The following is an 18,980-nucleotide window of genomic DNA, read 5'->3' as shown; positions in this document are numbered from 1 at the left end:
TGTCTAGATGTGTCTTGAATTAGAACTGAGTAACTTAATTACCCACTTGAACTCTCAACAAACTCCCCTAAATTCCAGCACTAAGGTTTTATTATCATTCTTTTCATTTCAGTAAGCAATGGACTATATGTACCAAGGTGCTACTGCATTGTGCAATGTGTAAAACTGCCTCCTGCCTGTGTATTTGTTACAGGGACCAAAATACTAACTGAACTACTGCTGTACTCACCGTTGTAGAGACTTGCCTTTCCCAAGTCTTGGACCGCTCTGTGCTCCATTCCGCCTCCATACAGGATACTGACAATTCTACCATCCATCACCATGCCAAACTACATCACCTCACCACACCTGCTCCTAGTCATAATCTTATATTTTCTAGCTTCCAAAGATTTATTTTCTCAGGATCTACATACTGCATTTTCTGCCCCTACTCAGGCAGTTTGAACATATCACTTAGGCAATGCAAAATGTCTCTGGCAGTAATGCAACACAAATGGACTACTTTAGAAAACATAATTACTGGGATGGAGTTTTCAACACTTCTCTGAAAACATAATCTCTTATAATTTGAGTCCTGACTATGCTACCACCTACTAACAGAAAGAAAGAGTCACCAAAGTGGAACAGCTCTTTAGTGTCATGATGATTAACACCTGCCACAGGAGATGTAAATTCCATAGCAGCTGTGAGCTAGCATTAGAGCAAGGTTGAGTTTTTTTGTAGGTTTGATTTGCTGTTTCTTTTTTGCTTCCAGTGATGAGGAAAAATAAAAAGCCATAATAGACATGAGAGGCAACATTTTTTCCATGTTACTCTCTTGCCATTTCTCAAACACAAGAGTTTTGTGTTTTGTTTATTTGTTGCTGGGTTGGGTTTCGGTGGTGGTGGGTTTTTTGTTTGTTTGTTGGTTGTTACTTTTTCATTAAACATTTGCTGTAGGTCAGCAGAGAACTGGCTGGTTATGTGTTCCCAACACCTCTGTGCAACTCAATAACTAATCTGGACAAATAAAGAAAGTATTTTTGTATCTTGATATCATCTTTACCAGCAGGCAATGGCAAACGATCTACAGAAAGCAATGAGGTAGGACTCAATATTCCTAGCTCCCAAATATTTAGGGGAATGTTTCTTGCTCCTCTTGCCCCATTTAAGCTCTCTACTAGAATCAACTACTTTACATAAGGTCCTTGAATTTCCAGCTGTAAATCTAGTCCTCAGTTTGAAATCATGATGCTTAAAGTTTTTGTTTGTTTTTGTAAACTGCTTTAGTTTATAGCAAATGTCTGATTCTGGTGGAGGGTATGGGTTGGGGTATGTGGAAATAGCAAAATTTTGTATCCATGCTGTAAAAATCCCTTGTATCCATGCTATAAAACATTATTCTAGATATATTAAGATACTGAGTTATTCTAGTCACAGGCCGCTCTTGCTGCTTTTCAGTTGCTTTGAATTTCTATGAATGCTGATACACAAAAAGTCATGATATATAAAGCAAGTATGCATCTGAAATCTCTCAGTATGTGAGCAAGCTACTTGTGTTATTGTGACCTCAGCTTCAAATGCTCCTAATTAGCAGCTGTCTCCAATCTTTTAATAAGTCTGTAACATTATTTAGTTCTGAAGCTACATGCTGTTCAGATGGCCCTTCGATTTTAATGTGAGTAAAATTGCAGTTAAACTTTTATTCAGCTCCCAAGTTTCTCAGCTGTGAATAATCCTCACAGCTGAGTGATTTGGCTGGTATTTGTTATCTGCGTGAGGCTGCTAAATTGCTGCTACCTGTCTTAACAAGCTCTCTTCCTGGGCCAGCTGAAAACTGTCTAAAAACAAAATGAAAAGGAAAACAGCAACATTCTCCTAAGATTAATTGCGTGCTTGGTGTGAAAAACAGGTTACCTCAACAGCCTTTGTAATTTCAGGGATTAATTAAAGGATAATGTTTGCAGCAGAGGAGTTTATGAAGCAATAAACAGCTTTTGTGGCTGATTAAATGCCACAGCAAAGCTGATAAAGGCATCTAGTAATTGCAAAAGCCATTTAGTACCTTAAATGAGTCTCTGCCACGGATGTAAGTCTTCCTACATAATAGATCAGCGCAGACTAATGAAACAGAGAGGAAGTTGCTTTGCCTTTAAGAGACCTTGAACAGGTCGATAGATAAATATATAAGGTGCGCAACTCAGCCCTAAGCCCAGGCCAACCCTCACTTGTCAGGAAACAAAACACAGGTGAAGATGGTGACTGCTCTACAGACACTTCAGCAGCACACAAGCCACCCTCTTGGGCCAAGCACCATAGAATCATTTGGTTGGAAAAGACCATTAAGATCACCAGGTCCAAACATGATCTGACTACCAAGTCTGGTGCTAAACCACTATTTTTTCAGGCAGGCTACAGGAACCCTAAAAAATCCCACCAGGGTGCCCAGTGCTCCCTGGCATTTTTAGTGGCAGCCAAGCAGTATCACAGCTGTGGCAGGAAAGGACTGAGCTGGGGACTCACCGTTTTGAGGCCTTTTTGCCTGTCAATGTAATAATCTTATTTTGAGCAGGAGGGATGGTGAAAGTATGAAGGCAGTTCTTGCTGTTGTGTCCTTGTGGCCAGTGCTGGTCTTTTGGGTTTGTGTAGAAGGGCTGTAATTTCTTTAGGATTCTGTGTAGGCTGTGGAGCATTCTCAACTATCTGTCACTTAGGCTTGTTTGGATGTCCAGGCTGGATGGTTTCTTTTCTCCTCTAATGGTGGCACATCAGGTTCCTGTGTTAGTGGTTGGAACTACTTTTTCTGCTCAAGTGGGAAGAGGACAGGAGTGGCACCCTATGCTCCCAGTGAGTAAGGCATTAAAATCTGTGTTGAATTTGGGACCTGTGGCCACATCCAGGTGGCCAAGAAGGCCAATGGCACCCTGGCCTGCATCAGGAACAGTGTGGCCAGCAGGAGCAGGGAGGTCATTCTGCCCCTGTACACAGCACTGGTTAGGCCACACCTTGAGTACTGCATCCAGTTCTGGGCCCCTCAGTTTAGGAAGGATGTTGACTTGCTGGAACGTGTCCAGAGGAGGGCAACAAAGCTGGTGAGGGGTTTGGAGCACAAGCCCTATGAGGAGAGGCTGAGGGAACTGGGGTTGCTTAGACTGGAGAGGAGGAGGCTCCAGGAAGACCTTATTGCTCTCTACAACTACCTGAAGGGAGGTTGTGGACAGGTGGGGGCTGGTCTCTTCTCCCAGGCAACCAGCACCAGAACAAGAGGACACAGTCTCAAGCTGCATCAGGGGAGGTTTAGGCTGGGTGTTAGGAAGAAATTCTTCATAGAGAGAGTGATTGCCCATTGGAATGGGTTGCCTGGGGAGGTCACAGTATCACAGTATCACAGTAACTAAGGTTGGAAGAGACCCCAAGGATCATCAAGTCCAACCTGTTCCAACAGACCTCACAACTAGATCATAGCACCAAGCGCCACGTCCAATCTCCCCTTGAACACCTCCAGGGACGGTGACTCCACCACCTCCCTGGGCAGCCCATTCCAATGACGAATGACTCGCTCAGTGAAGAACTTTTTCCTCACCTCGAGTCTAAACCTCCCCTGACACAACCTGAGACTGTGTCCCCTTGTTCTGGTGCTGGTTGCCTGGGAGAAGAGACCAACCCCCACCTGGCTACAACCACCCTTCAGGTAGTTGTAGAGGGCAATGAGGTCGCCTCTGATCCTTCTCTTCTCCAGGCTAAACAATCCCAGCTCCCTCAGCCTCTCCTCATAGGGCTTGTGCTCAAGGCCTCTCACCAGCCTTGTTGCCCTTCTCTGGACACGTTCAAGTGTCTCGATGTCCTTCCTAAACTGAGGGGCCCAGAACTGGACACAGTACTCAAGGTGTGGCCTAACCAATGCAGAGTACAGGGGCACAATGACCTCCCTGCTCCTGCTGGCCACACTATTCCTAATACAGGCCAGGATGCCATTGGCCTTCCTGGCCACCTGGGCACACTGCTGGCTCATGTTTAGGCGGGTGTCAATCAGCACCCCCAGGTCCCTCTCCGTTTGGCAGCCCTCCAGCCACTCTGACCCCAGCCTGTAGCTCTGCATGGGGTTGCCGTGGCCAAAGTGCAGCACCCGGCACTTAGACTTATTAAATGCCATCCCATTGGACTCTGCCCATCTGTCCAGTCGGTGGTGGAGTCACCATCACTGGAAGTGTTTAGGAGGAGACTTGATGGGGTGCTTGGTGCCATGGTTTAGTTGATTAGATGGTGTTGCATTATGTGTTGGGTGTGATGATCTTGAAGGTCTCTTGCAACCTGGTCTATTCTATTCTAATTCTAGTCTAATTCTATGCTATTCTATTTCAGGCAGAAATGCTGCACAGTGGGACCTTGGGAGAAATGAACCAAAATGAGCCAGGGAAATAGGCTGATGGCAAATGCACCTCATGTCCCTCTCTCCTCTGTCACTTTCCCTGGCTCCACACAGCCTGTGTAAGTTGCCATGGTATATTTATTTATTTTTCACTCTTCTTGCTTTGTTTCCTACCTTGCTCTTCAGCTGATAAATACTAGGAACAGCCAAAGAGTGATGTAACTGTGAGAACACACAGTTCTCCATTTTATAAACAATAATTAACTACTGCTGACTGTGCTGGCTGTGAGAAGCCTGAAGTGCTGATCGCATCTTGCAGCTCTTATCAGGGCAGGAAAGAAAGCAGAAATATCAACTTTGAATTCTGCCACATTGTCCTTTTCAGCTTGCAAATGAGCTGGTAATTTAAAAGATAGGATGCCTAAGTGGGTGAGCATTAAATGAATTGTAAACAAAGACAAAAACTGGTGGGCTGGCATTGGCTGGTTAGTGTGCACGGTGCTTTTCTCTGCAGTCTCTTGAAAGTATGTTTTCCTGAACACAAGTATGGGCAGTATTTTAACTTCATGCAGAAATATGAACTTCACTTATGTTTGTATAGGTATCCAAAGCTTCCAAATGAATGGGAAGTAGCACCTTAGTACTTTTCATTTGGTTAAAAAGATTGTTGTGATTTGTGAGTGATAATCACAAACCATGATACTTGCAGGACAGAGGCACCAAGGGTGAACAGTTGCAAGTATCCCAGAAGTATTTTATAGTTTGGACTGATGGGAGATGTGGGCAGCATGAAGAAGTAGGTAAAAAATGCAGTGCAGTATTTTCCTAAAGCCGCACTTTGGTTGGTAGCACAGAATTAAAAGTGAGTTTTGCTTCTAAGTGAAGTAGTTGTGATTCATAAGAGGGTCAGGAATCAGTGTGTTATTTTCTGGGGGCTGAAGTATTTTTAATGTCTTCCTTCTCTGGCTATGGCAGAGATCATGTACAATTCAACTGATGTTTTTTATAAGCTCTGTTTACTAACTTGCAAAAGCAGTTAGATTTGAATATCTGCTTTGGCTCTTCCCTTATCATTACAGATTTCTGCTTGAAGTCTTTATTTCTGGGATGCTGGGCTGTGATTGATAATTAAATTGCCACAAGGGCAGCATGAGTCATGAGAAACAGGGTACATAAATGTGTATCTGGAGAGAACAGTATTTATTCAAAGAGAAGTAACACAGGAGAAGCAGCAAAAAGCATACCAGAGCTCACTACTTGAACTGGTTGCTGCTGGTATACTGATAAGCATTCCTATTTTCTTGATGGAGTATCTAAGCAGCCAGACTGCATAAACTATGAAACAGAATTACTCTGACATATGGGAAATCTCTGGCAGGCACAGACTTGGCATGGACAAGGCAGCATCACCCTGCAAAGGCCCCTGGAACCAGAGTGTATTGGAGACGTGACCTGCATGATCTGATAGCTCGGCTATTTCTGAGCCTCTGAATTGCAGATTGGTTCAGTTTGTGGTGTTCCTGCAACAGCCCTTTGGCAGTATGAAGCCTATTATTCTTCCTTTCACCTCATTTCTGCACTTCATCTTTCCCTACTTTTCCTGCTGTTTTTGCACCTGAGGTTTGAGGTTGCTGCTTTCTGGATCAGCTTTCTTCCCTCATCTAAAAAGGGAAATTGAGCAGTAAACATTTTCCTTTAGCATGTGGAATTTTCCTCTTACAACTTGGCAAATCCTAGTCTGAATTTTACTTCAAAAGAAAATACTGCAAGTCATCATGCAAACTAGAACACAGGAAATTCCACATCAAATGAGGAGAAACTTTACTGTAAGAGTGATGGAGCACTGGAGCAGGCTGCCCAGAGATGTGGAGTCTCCTTCTCTAGAGAGTCTTCAAGACTCATCTGGATGCATTCCTGCATGTGACCTGCACTAGGTGATTCTGCTATGGCAGCAGGGTTGGTCTTGATGATCTTCAGAGGTCCCTTCCAACTCCTACCATTCTGTGATTCTATGGTCATCTGTAGGATCCTATGTTTGCTGACTTATTGCAAAATTAATGACAGATACCAAACACTTAAATTAGCTATTCACATGACAGAGCTAAGAAAATAGCACAAGTTTGGACTTTTTGGAAGTTTGGGGGAGGGAAAGACAACCTAACAAAGTCCCTACATCCAAGACTGAATTCCTTAGTGTTACCTGGTGTTAATTACCTTGTTTTTTTTCAGCTATCTCTTTCTTGAATTTAAAGTATTCAAGATTTGGAATAGTTCAGCATTAGAGTTCATATAGTCTTTCACATATTTATAGACTAAAATGGATTTTCTGGTCAATGAAAATTCAGTCTTGGCCCTGTTTGTGTAGGCAGCAGATCTGCTAATTTTCTCATAGAATTTTTGACTGTTCATCCATGCAGCAGCTTTGGACTCTGAAAACCAGCCACTCCTCCCATTCAGCTATATGTTCCTCTGTCTTACTTAATGAGATCAGTTGTATACCAGCTTTGAGAATTACAGTAGTGTGTGAGGAATGACAGTTTTTAAGTGCTGATGGTTGAGGGTGGCACCTCACTTGGCTGGCATAGCAATGTTAGCACATGGAGAGGCAACTGGATTGGATGGGCTGCAGTAGGTAAGAGAAAAATGTCTCACATTAAAAAGAAATTACAGTTCTTACCATAATGTAGATTACATCTTTCTCCTGAAAGCTCAAACAATGGCATTTGAAATGTATCTTTTTTGATAGTTATCCTCCTTTTTTTTGGAAGTGTCATTTTCAAACCTGGACTTGGTGGCTGGTATACTTGCTGGTTAATCAGGGTATGAGCATCATGCCTGATTTTATGGAGGACTGAGCAAGTAGCCTGTGTGGTGGTGGGTAAAAAACACAGGCATAGTGAAAGCACCTCAACCATATCTCTTGTACAGTGGCATCTCTGCCTGGAAAGCTCTAGGTAAAAGTTGAACCTAATGTAGTTCCCTTGTGCAAGTAACTTGACTACATGCAGTCCCTCCTTAATCTTGTTTAGTAAGATCAGTATTTCATTTTCTTATTTTGCAGAGTATGATCCTAAGACAAACCTTTTACCGCTCAGATCTCTGCAAGTCATCAGTGTGAAGTTAGAGCTGCATGGTCCTCACAGGAGCACCTCCCAGGAATGGCATCCTTGTACTGGAGAGGGATAGTTCTGTCACTCTCACACCAATCATGACTTCCCTTATTAGGCAGAACCCCTCATTTCAGCTAAGTTTTGACTTTGGTTTTTGCTGCTAGAATAGAAATTAAAGCTTGATTCCCAAATTTGAGTTAGCCTTAAACAGTGTAACTGAACAGATAGCTCCAACCCTGCTGTACAGAATGCTGAAGAACTAGGGAAGCCACTACAAGATAAGGAGCCAGTATAGTTTCAGACACAAATTTAAAGGTCATATGTTTTACTAGGACACCAAAAGAATTCAGATGAATAATCACCTCAGAGAGCTGCCCTTGGAGTCACCTGCTTAAACATGATTTAAAGAGTGAATTAATTTTTACTATAAAGCATCTCCCTGTCTGGGCTGGATTAAAGAAAAAACTGCAGCTTCTAAGATTTTGATTACAAAGCAACTTAGCACCAGCCACAAGTAAGTTATTGCTGTGGTCATCAAAAGATTTAAAAATAGCCCTATGCCAAAGCTCTCTCTTGAACACATACACCCAGCTACATTGAACACTGCCTCATTATTTGCTGTTTGTAAGCAAGTTAATAAAACTGTATTATATGAAAATGTTTTCATCTTGGAAGTATTCCACAGTTCCTAACATGACTTAAGTCACCCTACTTCTGCTTGAATTGAGGCAATGAACACCCATCACTAATTGCCTTAGTAACATGTAGAGCCATAGGATGGTAGTGAAGTTAAGGATACCAGTAATAATAAGCATAAGCCTTTTTGTTAAATCTGATCATCTGAAGGCAAAATACAAGCTGTCTAGAGATAATGAGCAACTAGTACAAAGGACTAAAGTGTACGACTAAACTTGAACTAATTTGAGTTAAACTAAATGGTTATCTTCAGTGTAATTTTTATTTCAGCAAGCTTGGAAAAAAGACCTCCAGAAGCATTAGGGATCAAGCTGAAAAAAAAACCCCTGCAAAAGTCAGAATGACATTTGCAGAAAGCAAGCAGTTTCCTGACTAAACAGATTCCAAAGATGACTTGCGTGGTGAAAGACAGACTAGTCGGATTGAATTCTTAGGTTAATAGAGGTATAGAGCAACATGGTTGGTGCTAAGAACATGATGTCTTTGTAGTATCTTTGAACTTTTTATTTCAGCCTCTATTGCAGCTCAGAACCTGGTCTGGTTCAGCTGAGTATTTACTGCACACTCCAAGAGTGTATTTCTTGCTTGGGTTTTGCTGTAAGTGAATTCAATTTCTGCACTGAGAACACTGCACTAACAGGCCCAGATCACGGTAAAGGGTCTGCTATCTTGGAAAGCACAGAAAAGCTTCTAGATCAGTATTAGGGTAACTAAAAATGTGTTGGTAGGTTTTGGTTTTTTTTTTTAAATATACTTAGTGCAGTGTTCCCACTGGTTTCCATTTTTGAAGTGTTAATTCACAGAGCACTTAAAACCAATCTGTACATATCATACTCGTGAAACAATTGTTCTAGATTCTGCTCCCCCCCCCATTTTCCAGGTGCAGGAGTCTTTTTGATATCACATGCAAGAAAGCCATCACTAAGAGTACTGTGGTTGCATAGCAACCTCAATGGAATAAATAACTGGTTTGAAGCAGTCCTTTGCTGTGCATTTCTTTTCCAACAGGAGCCAAACAGTTTCCAACCACTGCAACTAATAAAACTTCCGAAGAAAAACACACGCAGTGTTTTATGACTAAGAGGTTTCTTTATTCAAATACCTTGTTATTTCTGGGCACTATGACCAGATTACTGCACCTAGTTATCTTAAAGAACCCAGTATTCCAGCATTATAATTTCTATGCAAACAGAACAACAAGCCCCATCTCAACTCTCCCATGTGGAGTATCAGTTGCAAGAACAACAAAAATATTCTGTGTATAAAGGCAGAAATGAACCAATGTAATACTAGTAATCCAATTTCCCAAAGCATTAGTTTTTTAACTAGTCAGCTACAGTGGAGATCTTCTCTAAGGAAAAAAACAAACCAAACTAAGTGTGGACATACACAACATACAAGATAGATATTCCCAGTTTTGTTTATTTTCATGGAATGCTAATTGTTACAATATGGCAGTTCATAACTACTGAAATGTGACATTAGTCTCCAATGCTGCAGAACAGTCTTGATTTATATATATTGTTTTAAAACAATCTTATTTTACATTGTTGAGGTCTCTGATGGTTTTTAAGCTCTGATGCTTAAGCACACAGCAAGCTACAAACCTTAGGTTTTATATTTTACATATATTCTATGTATCCAGACAACTGCTGTAAGTTATCTATAATTTAATATTTATAAAAAGTGCACATGCTGGTACATATGCACATCTAGAAACACACTTTTACTACTGCCTCCCTTTTATAAAAAGCTGTGAAACATACAGCCATATTATTCTCACTCACTGATATTCGAGTCCTTTACTATCTTTGTTACACAATTTCAACTATTCCCTCAAACTGAATGTAGGTATTTCTATGCATATTTTCTCCTAAAGAAAAAAAAGTCCTCCCTATTCCTTTAAGAAGCTTTAAATCATGCATCCATTTAGTAAACAGTCACTTTAGCATGGATTTTAGAATCCTAGACAGTGTAAAATCTACTTCTGGAAAATGTCTGTCTGTATATTTAATTTCTTCTTTTAGTTACAAAAAATATATAGGATTGAAACATACTGAATACATGCATCTCTCAAAGTGGCTATATTCTAGCCTTATAGATAAATTAAAAAAGTGCACCCTTGCTAACAGGATGCAAACATGGCCTCAAATAGGTCATTACCTGCATTTAATATAGCTCATTACATTAAAAAGTTCAAGTCAGCTGTTCTCTCAAGATGGTGTCAAAAGACTGAAGAGCAGAGTTTATTTATACTCAATATACAAAGGTGGGTGCACACACCTAGTGCCCTGCATTTAATACTTTCAGGGCATCTAGGCTTTGCCTCTGGTGATCTGAAATGATCCAAATGAAAAGTCTAAGTTGAAAACTGCTTTTTTTAATACATCATAAAAGCAAGTTGTGTTTCAAAGAAAAAATGTACACTGAACAACCTGAAGTACTCACGAAACAACTGTACAAAACTGTTATAGATACAGAAAGAAATAATGGTGGACTTAACTTCAAACAGAATTAACACTTGTTAACCTATGTAAAAACTTGCTTTGTTTTATTCTTCTACCAAGTAAGAACTTGCAGCCGCTCAGAACAAGTAAAATTCAAATCACCTCACAATGTTTACATTTAAAGGTCTTTTATACAGTGCAAAGGTTTAAGACAGAGTAACTCCCCAGTGAAACATGTGACACTACTCCTCAGTGTCAGTCTTTTCAAGATTCCAATTTCAATTAGTCTATTTACACATTAAGCTAAAGGTTCACTATATGCTTTGAAGTTTGCTGAATATCAGCAGAAAAATACGTGAACTAGCAGCAGCTGTGTTACAAACAGGTGATGGTTATTTTAATGAATGCATAAAGTTTTCAAGACTGTATTCAGTATCATACTGTTCTTGATCCCATAGTTCTCCAAGGTTTTCGAGTACTGATTTCATTGATGCTTTCCCAGAAGAGGTAGAGGTATCTGCTTTTTCAGTTTTTCCATCCTTCACAAAATGAAAAAAAAAGAAGTAAAATTAATATATAGGAAAATGTTTTCAGCAATACACTGAACTCTGAGCCTCATGATCCTTTTGGGCAAATTTCTCTTCCTCCTGTTTTTCAGAGATGTGTCTACTACTCATCATTCCAAGTGTTTGTCTGATTAAATTTTCTATTTCAAAGCAGAGCTTTTACCTAAGCTTACTCTATTTTTAGTAGGTCTTTGTAAAAATGGTTCTTTACCTTGTCAAGAGTGAACAGATCAAGAAGCTGTTCCGTTCCCATGCTTTGTAGGCTTGCATTTTCTTGGCTGATCACTGTGTTTGCAATATTCATTTTGAACTTTTGAAGACCCATGATCTTCTCCTCCAGAGTTCCTCTAGTTATCAGGCGATATACATTAACAACACGTTTCTGCGGGAGAAAAAAGGAAAAAAGGCACACTTAGTAAAGAACTACCAGGTATTCACAAAAGGATAATGTTTTAGTATTCATCATGGATAGTCTGGAATCACTTTGGCTTGCAGTTAACCCTTCTGTAATTGTTAAGTCTGATTGACAAAAATAATGAGACTAAACCAGCATACAGCAGATGCACCAGCAACTGCATCTGTATTCAGGAGGTCAAGAATTCACTGCTTTGTACAGCTGTGGAGGGAGACTAACAGCAGTCATGCTTTTCCTAGCTGCTTGTCTCAGTTGCATCTCTTCCTCCACTGAAACATGGTTCTTCCCTGGCCACTCCTCAGCAACTCAGAAGTACTGAAGAAGAGGTATACCACGTTGGAGATGGGGTAAGGAAGTACATACTTCAAGATCTGGCATATTTGCAAGGAAGCAAAACGAATGGAAGCTTAGTGCTAACCCCCAGACATCACTATTACATGCTACAACCTCATCCAAATTCAAAGAAACAGGAGTTCAGCAAGAGAAAAACCTTATGGGATACTAAAGAATTTTCACCTGCCCAATGCGATGTGCCCGATCCATGGCTTGCAGGTCTCTCATTGGGTTCCAGTCATGTTCCACAAATACTACTGTATCAGCCCCTGTTAGGTTAAGTCCCAATCCACCAACATGAGTGGTGAGCAGAAGAACATCTATAGATGGGTCATTATTAAACCTGCATACAAAAAAAGTTAAACATGGTATATTTCATTTAAATAATTAATTTATGAACCTCAACTGCTTTGAGGCAGACAAAATGACAACTTGTGCCAGAGAAATAATATAGTTCATTACACTTGGTCTCATACTGGTTATGAAGGGCTATGCTTACCGTGAAACAATGGAATGCCTCTGACCAGCAGGTATGCTCCCATCTAGTCGTAAATAAGTAACTGAAGGTAACTGAGGTCTGAGAAGGTCATGCTCCACTATATCCAGCATGCTTTTAAGTTGACAGAAGATAAGTACTCTGTGCTGGGCCACAACAGCTTCTGTACCGCTTTCTGAAGATCCACCGTTCCCCAAACCACAGTCAAGCAGCAGCTTAAAGCAGAAGAGCATTAAAGTGTATCATCAAAATGACTGCAGATCTCATGTAAATACTGATGCTGATGGACTCTCAAAATGGGAAATAAGACAAAAACTACAGAAAGAAGTTGATAAGTGACAGTAAGATGACACAATGCAAAGCTTGACTTCTCTGTCAAACTATGCAAAATTTAAGAGCTCACAGAATGAGAATTTTCTTCATTTTATTTACAATAGATTAAGCAGGTAATGCAATCTAACTTTATCAAGCTAAGCCTCCTCTACAATAAGTAGTATCAAACAGAGTACAAGTAAGGTATGTTTTAAGATGAATCATTTTTCATACTGATGAAGCCTTAAAACTTTCTGAACTGTAAGACCAGCAGAGATGCATTTAGGAAATTTAAGCCACAACGTACAAGTCTACTTACTTGTTTTAAAGCAGACAGCTTAGGTGCATGTTGGATATCTCGAAGGGATGAATTATGAGCTGCAAGCTGCTCTGTAATTCTTTTATATTCTGGATGCTGGGTTGTTAACACCAACGCTGGATGGTTGCATAGCTTCCGTAAGTATTGCAATGCCTTTGGTTATTCAGGAAATGGAAGTTCAAAAAAAGGGTTAACAACAATGCAGTTACAAAAAACCCAATGAGCAAAATCAGTGATCGGCCATTGGAATGGGCTGCCCAGGGAGGTGGTGGAGTCACCATCACTGGAGGTGTTTAGGAAGAGTCTGGATGGGGTGCTCGGTGCTAGGGTTTAGTTGATTAGATAGTGCTGGATGATAGGTTAGACTCGATGATCTCAAAGGTCTTTTCCAATCTGGTTAACTCTATCCTATTCTATTCTGTCAACATTCCACAATCTGGAGGTGCATTTTCATAAAAATAAGAGTTGCACATTATATTTAGACAATCTGTATTTCAGACTGTAACCAATAATTGCTAGGTGCATAATGATCTTTTTTCCTGTTACAGGAACAGTGCAAAGACTACCATTTCTCACATCTTTATGTGAGTGTGGGTTATAGTAGGTGGGTTTGAGAGCCATTAAGAGCCTTTGAGAATTACTGTTTCCGAGTAGCTAAGACTTAATCTGCAACTGTGTAAGAACAAGAGGACAGTCTCAAGCTGCACCAAGGGAGGTTTAGGCTGGATGTTAGGAAGAAATTCTTCACAGAAAGAGTGATTTGCCATCGGAATGGGCTGCCCAGGGAGGTGGTGGAGTCACCATCACTGGAAGTGTTTAAAATAAGACTGGATGAGGCACTTAGTGCCATGGTTTAATTGATTAAATGGTGTTGGGTGGTAGGTGGGACTTGATCTTGACGGTCTTTTCCAACCTGGTTAGTTCTGTAATCTGCAACATGAACCTTCACAAATTCAGATCTAACCTTAAGGCAACATTTCTGCTCATGTTGTAGAATCTTAATTTTGTAATGTAAGAATTGATGAGATCAAAATTAGTTCCCTCTCTCTCTGTGGTTTTGCACTTTCAATGACCAGTTTTTAATACAGAGTACTATCCAAGATCCACAAAATAACTGAGCATCAGTTGAGCAGGACACATTAAAAAGACGACAGTTTTATATGACTTAAGATACAAGCCCATAGTTTAAGCACAACAGCTGTACATCATATTCTCAGCAACCTGATCCAAAACTAAAAATTTCACCTAGCCGCAAATGTGTAAGTTAACTATTCAAAGTTTTTATTAAACCCAGAAATAAACTAACTAGGTAGTAAAAATTACTGAAGAAATCTGTACCTGAAAGACATGACCTGTGGCTTTAAGCTTTGGTTTTTCGGTTTCTTCATTCAGTGAAATTGAAGAAACAGTTTCATCAATATCACATTTGGCACGAGACTTGGCAAAATCTTCATAAAGCTGAACCTGCAAACCAGGTCCCAGACAAGAAACTGAGTTTTTTTCCCCAACAGAAGACAGACAAGTAATTTTTAGACTTGTTCTGAGTTGAATTCTCATAAATTGATAAAACCATTTTATATGTAGCACAAGGTCAACATTAACAGTGGAATCTCTCATAGTTTATCTTATTTTACTTCAGCTTACAAAGCACTCACAACAACCCACCACAAAACAAACAAACCCCAACCAGAAACAATAATAACAACAAAACCCCTGCAGGTGCCTCAATATTGTTCTTGTGGAGCCATGCAAGAAATCAGTTTTTAAACAGGTACTGGAAAACCTTTAGTTACGTGGCCCCAGAGAATGTCAGAGCTGATATCAGACTGACCCAGGAAAACAGAAGTGGTTTTTTTGTGGTCTGAATGGTGCTAATAAACCCTAAGTTTCCAGCCACTTTTTAAGCATACCTGTAGAGGACTGAGAATACAGTAATAATCTTGAATAATTTTGGGTGGAAGATCTTGCAGCACATCCTCTTTCATTCTTCTTAGTAGGAATGGCAGAACTTGACGATGCAGTGCTTCCATTGCAAGAACCCCTAACGAAGACAACAGGAGGAGGTTATGAAAGAAAATGATAAACATTTCCAAACACTCAGCCCCGCTTCCCCCCAGTCTCTTATGCTGGAACTGATCACACCACCTCTTCTTGTTACCAGTTCTCATTTAAAAGGAACAAAACAAGAAAGCCAAGACAGAACATTTAGATTCTTACCAGCCTCTTGTTCTCTACTTGAGCTTCGGGCATCTCTGCTTGCCAGTATTGGTTTGCCGTAACGAGCTGCGAATTGGCGTTCAGTACCCAAAAATCCTGGCATAAGGAAGTCAAACAACGACCACAACTCTAAGACGTTGTTCTGAGCATAAAAGAAACATTTGTTAAATTATTTCTCATAAGTCATGATTGGCTAGAAGTTATCAGAAACATTTTCATACGTATTTAACGCTGCCTATAAAACACTACAAATGTAACACTTCAACATACTTTTGAGCTACAGGAACTTGTTGACTCCTGCACATCCACCTTAGTTACAGGAAGACCGATACATGCACTTTAACACATGTGTTAAGCCACATTCTGGGTTCTCCTGGACAACAAACCCCAGGAGATGGTTGGCTTAGTCCTCTAGCAAGAGATATTCCAGACAAGTCACTAAGGATGAAGCTCAAAATCTGGAGTTGTCAGAGTTGTTTCTTGCTAATTTCACTAGAGGCATAAGGAAATGCTCTCTCCTTTTCCTTGCCTGCTACTTAAAGAACAAGTAGTAGACAAAGCCTCCTTGTGAAATTTCAAGCCCTGTTAGTACCATGGATCCTGCACCCATTCCCTTATACATGGGAAAAGAAAACAACATAGGTTCAAGCACCTAGAAATGAAAGTTTTTTTCACAATGTACACTTTTAATAAAACAGACTGCAAAGTAGATCTCTTTTGCTTGTTTTCTACTACTAACCAAACTCCATGGGAAAAAATAAAAGCAGTTACCTGGATTGGTGTCCCAGAAAGAATTATCCTGTAGTTAGCAGTCAGCTGTTTTACTGCTTTTGAAAGCTTTGTTTTTCCATTTTTTATTACATGGCCTTCATCAAGAATGCAGTAATTAAACTTAATATTTCTAGAAAAGAACAACATAAGACTGAAGTACCATTTAAAATGATAAGCTATAAACCTCAGAAAACAAACCAATTCTTACCTGAAGAAGTCAATGTCATTTCTTACAACATCATATGAAGCCACTATGAGATTGTGTCTTTTCACCTGGTGCTGTAATCTTAAGAAAAAAGAGGAGATCATAACTAAAGTATTCCTTTCACATGTTAGCACCTTCAGCCCCTATAGTTTTCAAGTTTTACCATGACCATAAACTATGCTCCAGCAGTAGTAGTACAGTGAATTGCAGAATTGTTTGTGGCATTTTACTCAAGTCACAAATGCAAATTACCTTGCTCTCTCAGTGGGAGGTCCTGTATAGTGCAAGGGATTAAGATACTCTTTTGAGCAAAATTTGCCCACTTCATCTACCCAGTGTCCTGTGAGTGTAGGAGGGCACACCACCAAGGAGGGAAGAGGAACACTGTCCACCAGTTTTGTTCTTGCATATTCCTGAGCCCTTTAAGAATGTAAGAAAAAAGGTTTTTAAAAAACTGAACAGATGAAGTTGGAAGGGACCTCTAGAGGTCCTCTAGTCCAGATCAAGCAGAGCCACCTATAGCTGGTTGCCCAAAACCATATCTACAGTCACTATCATATAAAAAACCAACCAACCAACGATGACAGTCTTTAGAATGCTATTTAAGCTTACCTGAGGCAATGATCACCTGCAAGAATGCAAATGGATTGTAAAGTCTTTCCCAAGCCCATGTCATCACAAAGAATTCCATGAAGTTTGTATTTATTGAGAAATGCCAGCCAGTTCACTCCATCCTGAAATCAGAAATTGAAGAGAGTGTCTTCGAGGGCAAAATGGGCTTTTGCTAGTGAAGATTCAGTTCAAACATCTGTATGTTCTATCATGCATCACTGCCAACTATGAGCTTGTTTCCCACCATTGGTTACAGCCCATTCACTCAAAGCAGAAGGGAATAAAGACAGAAACATAAACAACCGAACAATACAAGGTCTGGCATTGCAGTGGTGAGCTGCCAGCCAGCCTGAGCAAGGCACAGCCCACTGGCCCTGAGAAAAATGACAGAATCTAGAGAGTAGTGGAAAAAAAAAATTATTAGAAGAAAACCAGTATAAATGTTATACACGACTTAATCTGGTCTATTACCCAAGAGTCCAAGATACATACTGCACAGCTAAAAACTGATCAAACTCCAACAACAACAAATCACATCGAACAAAAAACTCACAAGCAAGAAAACCTCAGCACTTGAGTAACTCCTATTACCTGCTGGTATTTTCTGAGCTCTGCTTTGATTGGTACTGGAATTTTGTAGTTTTCCAGTTTTTTTCCATCCAATAATTGCTCCAGAAAGTGACGTTCTTTAGCTTTCATTCGGATTAATTCTTCAGACATGTTTGGTGGATCTGGGATACCAGCCTAGGACAATGTTTATAAAGAAGCTATGTAAAGGCTACAGTACTTAATTGTCACAGACAGTAAGAAAGCAAGCCTTACCCTGGTATAGATGTTTTAAACAGATGGCAAAGATCTGCAGTCCTCTCAACTGTGTAAATCCAAACTCAGTGCTATATACTTGTTTGATACCTTGCAAATCAACTCACTCAGGGTAGCAGGGTGAAGAAGACATACTGAAAAGCTATATACAATTGCATAGAAGACGGAAAATCCTGATTGTGCTCCCAAGATTTCAAAGACTTAGCTATTCTGCCTCTAGGAGGAAGTTTTACACAGAGAGAGAGATTGCCCACTGGAATGGGCTGCCTGAGGAGGTGGTGGAGTCGCCGACGCTGGGGGTGTTCAGGGCGAGGCTTGACAGGATGCTTGGTTGTATGGTTTAGTTGATTAGGTGGTGTCGGATGATAGGTTGGACACGATCTCGAAGGTCTCTTCCAACCTGGTTAATTCTATTCTAATCAGAGGTTTATCTGACACTCATTTCTCCTTAGCTACAATCTACCATTCAAAGGTAGATGGATTTTTCTCTTAGAGATGGTAGTTGAATTGTATCTGAAGTAATACTGAAATCCATAGGACGACTCTAAGCAGAAGGAAAACAAAAAACCTAAACCCCTCTAGGTTTTTAGCAGCAGATTGTGACTTCCTAGGTACTTCTCATACTAAGCAGAAGCCCAAAGAAGCGGTATGAGGACTAAATATGTTCAGATATTCTTTCCTGCTAGTAATACACAGTAGCAAAAGAGGCACTGATAATTTCCATCATTGAACTTATCTTTTGAGTCACCACCATCTTTACTCAGCTTTACTTCAAAGCCCAGAAGACATTTATTTTCCTAGTCCTATCAATCTACCCCTCACTTTTTCCACTGAGATAATTCCAAGCCTTTACAGCTATCAAGTTAAACTCTTTGTTTGCCCTAACATTTAAAACTGGTAGCATTCAAAAGGCTGTCCCACACCAGTACTGGTATTTTATCTAGTTTTTTTAATCTACTTTAACTTTGCATATTTCTAAATTTGGATATATAATATAGTTCAATATCTGATGATAGGAAACCTCCTTAAATGGAGAAGAAACTCGAGAACTCTCTTGGGACTAACTACAGAAAAAAGAAACATGAACTGATCATGAATGTGTATAAAGTTAATAAAGTGATATTTAAGATTTTTAATAGATGCTCTCTAAATTCTATTAAAATAGCCTTAAAAAAACCCCCAAAACTAAACAACTCTAAGCTGCATGTATTCCATAGGACTATTTAAATGCATATGAAGAAAGGCACTGGTGCAAATGTCACTGGACTAAACAGCAGCATGCCAGAAATTTATTTCTACTTTGCTCACTTT

At 40.0% G+C, this 18,980-nt stretch overlaps 1 protein-coding gene across 3 annotated transcripts in view; it reads right to left on the bottom strand.

Annotated features, from left to right (window-relative positions):
- Window positions 1-9,560: 9,560 nt before the first annotated feature.
- Window positions 9,561-18,980, bottom strand: part of BTAF1 (B-TFIID TATA-box binding protein associated factor 1) — a 43,513-nt gene continuing 34,093 nt past the window's right edge. For all 3 annotated transcript variants that reach the window (XM_054163234.1, XM_054163235.1, XM_054163236.1), the window contains 13 exons: window positions 17,439-17,591; window positions 16,848-16,969; window positions 16,488-16,655; window positions 16,239-16,316; window positions 16,031-16,160; window positions 15,260-15,401; window positions 14,953-15,083; window positions 14,381-14,506; window positions 13,043-13,195; window positions 12,415-12,626; window positions 12,099-12,258; window positions 11,379-11,549; window positions 9,561-11,140 (listed from right to left, as the gene is read on the bottom strand). In XM_054163234.1, coding sequence (XP_054019209.1) covers window positions 10,994-11,140; window positions 11,379-11,549; window positions 12,099-12,258; window positions 12,415-12,626; window positions 13,043-13,195; window positions 14,381-14,506; window positions 14,953-15,083; window positions 15,260-15,401; window positions 16,031-16,160; window positions 16,239-16,316; window positions 16,488-16,655; window positions 16,848-16,969; window positions 17,439-17,591 — 1,893 coding nt within the window. In that variant the 3' untranslated portion in view covers window positions 9,561-10,993. The remainder of the gene's footprint in view (window positions 11,141-11,378; window positions 11,550-12,098; window positions 12,259-12,414; window positions 12,627-13,042; window positions 13,196-14,380; window positions 14,507-14,952; window positions 15,084-15,259; window positions 15,402-16,030; window positions 16,161-16,238; window positions 16,317-16,487; window positions 16,656-16,847; window positions 16,970-17,438; window positions 17,592-18,980) is intronic.

Source organism: Dryobates pubescens, chromosome 8, assembly GCF_014839835.1.
Source record: "Dryobates pubescens isolate bDryPub1 chromosome 8, bDryPub1.pri, whole genome shotgun sequence".
Lineage (NCBI taxonomy): Eukaryota > Metazoa > Chordata > Aves > Piciformes > Picidae > Dryobates > Dryobates pubescens.
This window is presented reverse-complemented; position numbering and strand designations above follow the sequence as displayed.